Source organism: Arctopsyche grandis, chromosome 7 (genome assembly GCF_051622035.1).
Source record: "Arctopsyche grandis isolate Sample6627 chromosome 7, ASM5162203v2, whole genome shotgun sequence".
Taxonomy (NCBI): Eukaryota; Metazoa; Arthropoda; class Insecta; order Trichoptera; family Hydropsychidae; genus Arctopsyche; species Arctopsyche grandis.
This window is the reverse complement of record NC_135361.1, coordinates 18,088,199-18,095,089: the sequence shown is the minus strand read 5'-3', so window position 1 is coordinate 18,095,089 and position 6,891 is coordinate 18,088,199. Positions and strand designations below refer to the sequence as shown.

General features: G+C 33.2%; 1 protein-coding gene across 1 annotated transcript; it reads right to left on the bottom strand.

The window, feature by feature from the left end:
• Window positions 1-1,098: 1,098 nt before the first annotated feature.
• Window positions 1,099-6,410, bottom strand: KLHL18 (Kelch like family member 18). Its single transcript, XM_077434802.1, has 11 exons — window positions 6,349-6,410; window positions 6,073-6,278; window positions 5,600-5,730; window positions 5,383-5,523; window positions 5,116-5,304; window positions 4,724-5,031; window positions 3,140-3,362; window positions 2,989-3,068; window positions 2,722-2,920; window positions 2,459-2,649; window positions 1,099-2,387 (listed from the first exon to the last, which is right to left on the bottom strand). Exons 2-11 carry the CDS (start codon window positions 6,253-6,255, stop codon window positions 2,260-2,262), a joined length of 1,773 nt encoding a protein of 590 aa, XP_077290928.1. The 5' UTR covers window positions 6,256-6,278; window positions 6,349-6,410; the 3' UTR covers window positions 1,099-2,259.
• Window positions 6,411-6,891: the final 481 nt, after the last annotated feature.

Below are 6,891 nucleotides of genomic sequence, written 5' to 3'. Positions count from 1 at the left end.
TAGTTAAGGAAATGTTTACGTTGGTAACCAAATTGCGCGCACGCATTGCCAACGCACAAATACATTACGTACCACTCATACCAACCTGACATTACGTACCACTCATAACAATCCTACATATCTATGTATATAAATCAATGTTTGTCTGTCTGTCACGTATGTGTTCCTATACTTTATTATAATTTAATTTGATTATTAATTATTAATTTGAAACTGAAACATTCACTTATCGAAACGCATCGAGAAACGGAAACGGGAACGGGAATTGCATGCGTTATTGTACGATGGAACGATGGAACTTTCAGAATTTATTGTATGCATGTCCGGGAAGCTTACTGTGAAAAAAATCGGCCAAAAACAGGAACGGAAACGGGAATGAGTGGCATTGCAACGCAATAATTTCAAATGTTTTTAGGGTAAAATAAACAAATTGAATAATTTCAAATGTGTTCGCTGCCTGCGTTTTTCCGATAAATGGGAATGGGAACGGGAACGGGAATTGCATGCGTTATTGTGGCATTGCAACGCAATAAAACCACAGATATCCAATATAAAGACCCATAAAAAGATTATTTCTGTTGTATTCATTTATTTTGTTTTAAATAAACAAACATTTTATAAATACACGTTACATAAAATGAGCGATCACTAAAGCTTAATATTATGCCACATTAAATGTCACATGTTCAAAAAAAAAATATATATATATATATATATATTTGTTCTTTTACATATAAAATCCTATTGTATCTACTTTGATGTCACAATTGAGGTACTCGATTGGTTCCACAGTAGCACTAGACAAGGAAGAAGTGAGGATTAGGGCGAAATCACACAGGAAGGAACGTGGCACATGGTTTTTTTTACATACTTTTAAACATGCGAAAAAATGTGGCATGCCTTGCACATATTCATGGCACGCCCAGCACACACCGTCCCAAAATCACCCCCTGAAGTGTATCCTTGTATTTATCCTTGCTTGACAGTGGTCGATAACGGTGTATGTGTATCCCATATTTGAAGAAATGTAGGAGAACCCCCCACAGTGGAGAGCCAAGCAAACGACGTGCCGTTCTTCCCTGTGCGATCTCGCCCTTATGTGCGTGAGTGCCTGCCTATGAGCAAATTGAAACTTCGATTTCTTTATATAAAAGTTATCGTCAATAATGTTATTATTATTATGTACATTCAAAATATAAAAACTCCACCCAATTGAGATTTCATAATGTTTGTACACAGTTAGCATAAATTATAAATAATATTCATTATTAAAAATTATACACACACATTACGTATTAATTAATAAAAACAATTATCCATCTAATAACAATAGTATATAAATATATTTTTATCATCATTCAAAAAAAATAATTTGTCTTTGGTGTAAGCCATAATTATAAAATTCAATTCAATATTCATAGATTTCTTAAATAATAAACTAACTAATTAAGATCAATCAAATTTTCACAATATTGCATTAAAATTAATATATGTATGCATCTATTACATTCATAAATAGCCATCATGCCTGACTTTATTTAGATACATGTTTAAATATTTTAAAAATTATGATGATGAATATTTTTTTTAACAATTCCGACTCCTATAAGATCCCAGGAAAAGCCAGGCATGACTGTTAATTACATACATATGTATGTTCATACCTACATACATATAGTTTATGTTATATATAGAAAAAGATTTAGCCGCTGAAAGATAGGACACTTAAACATAATAAGAGAGCAATTTACAAGGAAATATCAAATTCCTCGTCAATTTCATATCACATACAAATAAAAAAAACTAAACAAGACAATTCCAACAACTGGAATGTATACGAAATCAAAACATCATTAGAATTCGATCAATATAACAGTATAAATTAAGTCAACATTTAGTCATTTTGCCACATTCGATTCGACTATGTAAAAATCAGCAAACAATAATGGCACAATTCTTCTTTTCAAAAAATTAAACTTTAAAATCACTATAACATACTAAATATAGAGATGAAATGCACTAATTAGCATAAAACCATCCCAATATCATAATCCATATTTACACCAGTACCATAACATGCTTTACTCTCTCCGTTCACTTTGTATACCGTTTTAATTACATATGCCTAATAGAAGAGCGCACTAAACACACATAAGTACTTGATATGCTTTAAAGTATCTAACCAATCTAATAAATTTGGGAATACATATATATATTTCTATTATTTATTGCCTTTATTTCATTTATACTATTTCTAATTTATATATCGGGCAAAACGCCAACACCGACACCGCCTTCGTGAGCGCACATCGGAGCAACAAACGACCACGAATCTTCAGCGGGGTCATAAACTTCCACTGTCCTCAAATTCGTTTCACCATTGTATCCTAAAATACAATAAATATTAACATAAAAAGTAAATGGAATTACATATTGGTACTATTTAATAAAAATTTACCCCCAATTGCCCATAATTTTCCCATATTGGCAACGAGAGCAACCCTGGATCGCATTAGGGTCATTGAACTGAGACACCTCCATTGATTGTTCACTGGGTCGTATTCTTCAACCGATTGTAAAAATGTCGACCCATCGTATCCTCCACATACATATAATTTATCATTCAACGTAGCTACTCCCAATCGACACCTAAACAGAACACATAATTTTGAATTATGTACTTAATAAACAATGCAAGATATACAGAAACTGTTTTCTTACCTCTTTGTTAACATCGGCTTCTGTTTCTCCCAAATTCCAGCTCTAGGATCATACCGTTCAACAGAATCAAAAATAGACAACCCATCGTGACCACCTAAAGCCCAAACACATCCCCTCAAAGCAGCACCACCACCAGCCGATCTAAATTTGTTCATAGGAGATATTTTTTCCCAAGAATCCGTCAAAGGACAGTAGCGTTCTAGAAACAAATACATATATAATACTTTCATAACATTATAAAAAAAATTAAACGATCTTCCGACTTACCAACAGTATGTAATGATGTGTATCCATCATACCCTCCGTATACATATACATGATTTCCTAATGAACAAGCTCCAACAGCACTGAGAATAAAGAACGTTTAAAACATAATTCAAAGTATTAACAATTAAATATTTTACTGGTAAATATAAACCTCCGTTTTCGGCTCATGGATGCTACCATTGACCATTTGGTGGATTGTAGATCGTAGGCTTCTACGGTTGCGAGACGTTCACTACCATTATAACCACCGAGAGCATATAGCCGACCTCTAAGAGCAGCTACACCGACACGAGATCGCACTGTGGACATTGCTTCTGCCGGAATCCAGCGACCAATTGCTGGCGAATATGCTTCCACGGTAGATAATGAATCGCCTGTAATTATTATTATAAAAGCAAAATGGTATACACGAAAATAACAAAAAAATAAATATACCTAAACACGTGTCATTCTAATTAAGGATTCCAATACTGGTACTAACAAAACCGTTTCCAACGATTTCTGGTAAAAATTCGATCTTTCGTACTACTGGTAGTACCGAAATATAATAATTTCAATTTGAATTTAGAAGAAAAGCTTATATTTACTAGTTGTATGGATTAGTCGAAGAATGAGTTAACACTTAACATTCTATTTGACCTGCTATTAAAAGGAGCCGCTAAATGTATCTTAAATTTAAAATCAAAGATAAAGTTTGCCAAACATATCATACTTACAATTGAGACTATTTCTGAATACATATATTTATAACAGGCAGTTAAAAATGAGTCTCATAATTAATGATTAATCTACAATTAATTATTTAATATTTTACTCGTAACTAATTAAATTGTATTGTACTAATTGCTTAAACAAATCGATAGATGTAAATACCAGTACTACTGGTAGTGATAGTAAAATGTCGGTATTTTTGGAATCTATAATTATAATGTAATTTAAATGTATGATATGAGCCATTACAATTGAAAGTGGCATAAGTCCACTTTCCTTCATTTCGAGAAATATATTGCAAAACATTAAATAATTAATGATTTGTGTTTAACAATATTTAAAAATACTGGTCGCCTGTAATACGTTTATTCTGCTTTTTCATGATTCTAGACGTAACGAATCAAAAGAAGTGATAACAATTTGTGAATTAAGTCAAACAGAAATAGTGTTTTTAGAACTGAAATTTGGTCTCCCGCTACTTTCAAATATAATTGCTCATATATTGTATGGATGCGAAACTCGGACACTGAACGCCAAGATGCTACACAAAATACAATGCACTCAAAGAAGTATGGAACGCTGTATGCTTGGTATAACGAGGAAAGACAGGAAGCGGAACACGTGGGTGAGAAGCATGACAAGGATAGTGGACATAGTGGATAGAGCAAAGAGATTGAAATGGCAATGGGCGGGCCACGTGGCTAGAATAATGGACGAAAGGTGGACAAAAGAAGTGCTTGAATGGTACCCGAGAGAATGCAAAAGGATAAAAGGACCTCAGGGAAGATGGGTGGACGAAATTAGGAAAATGTGTGGGGTGAGATGGATGAGAGTTGCGCAAAACAGAGACGAGTGGAAGCGTGTTGGAGAGGCCTTCACCCAGAAGTGGATGGTGAATGGCTGTAAATGATGATATAGAAATACACATAAATATGTATATTCTACTAATTTATTTGTCGTCTTTTTTTTTAATTATTTTTTTAAATATATAAATAATTTTAAATACATATCATGGTGTTTTTACCTGTTTTTGTAAGACCACCAACCGCATATATAATTCCAGCGAAACATTCTGCAGTTCTTGGTTTCGTTCTACTACCTTGAATAAGGAATTGCCGCTCAGGCATTAGATGATAATCTTTAGCTTCGTCCACTAAATCTCTACATTGATGTGAAGATCTTATCATTTCTTCCGTAGCTACCCGATCGGCAAGATAGTGAGGGGTTAAGAGGGGAAGTCGCACACAAGATAAAAGCTGCGGCAAGCAGTCTGCCCTTTCTTTTGTTTTGTAATTTGCCCAACGCATCACAGCTTCAAATACTACCTCTTCACTACAATACAATATACATATGTATGAATTAAATTATGTATGTATGAATATAAACAAAAATTACAATCACAATATCGATGCTTACTTAGAAACTTGCAATTCATTCCTCTTAATAACATCTTTCAGATCTTCCAAGGGCATATTGTAGAACTCATCACAGATGGACACTTCTGAAAAATTTCCGTCGATGAAGCTGTTGCATGCATCAACAAGGAGTGCACATGCCAATGTTTCAGCAAATTGACGTATACCGACAACATTCTGGGGATGAAATCTGAAATAATCGTAATATTTCTTAATATTAAAACATATGTATATGTAATATCAACATTTGTGTTGGTGACGGTTATACCTTCGTTTTAAAAAATCAGCACATGCATCACGAACTTGATTTAGTTGCAAATAGGACGAACCCACCATGAGAGGTTGAATATTAGAATCATTTATTTTAACACATCCGGTGTACGCAAAATTCACTAGACTCTCCAAAGCACTAGTTAAAAAGAATGTATATTTCAATGGTAACACACTTCTATTCATAAACACATACATGCGTATTTGCAACTTACGTTGGATCTACTCCTTGCATTGTGATTTCCTTTTGAGTACTCTCAACCATATTATTGGTAAACATTCCGTGAAAATATGGAATTGTAGAAGCTAAAACAATCCTATGTGCCGAAATTGAACGATCTCCTGCCTGTAAAATACATGTAATTTTAATGTAGAAAGAAAGATTTAAAAGTTCAATATTTTATTTTCATTTTACTTTCAAAACATTAATAATTTATAAATAACTGAAGTATTCGTGTTCAATTACAACAAATATCATAATTATGATTTTTTTAAATATTTTCTATAAAAAATGGTCATTCCGAAAAAAATATTCTTTCAGAGCAATATTTTTACTTGAAAAACTTCCAAATATTTCACAAGAATTCAATGTATGATACATATCAAAATCATAATATAACAACATGTGTATAATATATATGCATACATACGTACATGAAAAGAATTGATGATTAATGAAATAAATAACCTTTAATATGACATCACAAAATTTTCCTTGACGACGAATTTCATCCATCATCGGAAACGCTGTTGAAAAAAAGTCGGCTTGTTGAAACATTACACCCTCGTCATGTTCTTGTTCCATTTTCAATGCAGGAAAAAACGTTATGTCGTGTTCATCACTAGATTTAAAAGCTTCTGAAGAAAACATGTTACTACGCCAATAGTCTCACTCTGAAATATAATAAATAAGATAGTATATTTTGAGGACAAGTTAAATTGGTGCTATTTGTGTACACAATACCTTGAATAATCAGTTGCATCGAAGCAAGTGTTAGCTACACTCGCAACGATGTACCCGAAATGACAGCTGTCATAATGTTACGATACAAACACCAATAATATCGTCCATTTACATTTATGTATATCGATAGGTTCCCGGAAAAATGCACTAAATTGCAGTGAATAGTAGCGCAGTTTCGAGAAGTCCTAATTTTCAAAGGCACTCAAAAAGAACTTACGCAATAGAATTCCACAAAAAAAGGTTAGCATCCTCGGATAACATACAAATACCCTTTGACGCTTTTTTGTGGAATTCTATTGAGTTAGTTCTCCTTGAGCATTTTTGAAAGTTTGAATGTCTTGATAGTGCAACTATTTCGTGCGGGTTTGGTGCAAACGATCGACAAGCACTGGATGGCTGCTTTAAACGCAATTCTCGACTTCACGAATGATAGATTGCCCATCAGATGACGAGTAACCTTTCGATGTGCACAGATGCATTTATTAAAATGGTAATTATTAAAATTGAGTTGGATCTTTCTGGTGACTTTTTAATAATTTAATA

What these genes read in the sequence shown, in the direction of transcription:
- KLHL18 (XM_077434802.1), bottom strand. Translation starts at nt 6,255, where the DNA reads ATGTTTTCTTCAGAAGCTTTTAAATCTAGTGATGAACACGACATAACG. An exon ending in CACATCATTACATACTGTTG is followed by an intron (nt 2,921 to 2,988) that starts GTAAGTCGGAAG and finishes ATTTGTTTCTAG; the next exon opens with AACGCTACTGTCCTTTGACG. An exon ending in AAAATTATGGGCAATTGGGG is followed by an intron (nt 2,388 to 2,458) that starts GTAAATTTTTAT and finishes ATTGTATTTTAG; the next exon opens with GATACAATGGTGAAACGAAT.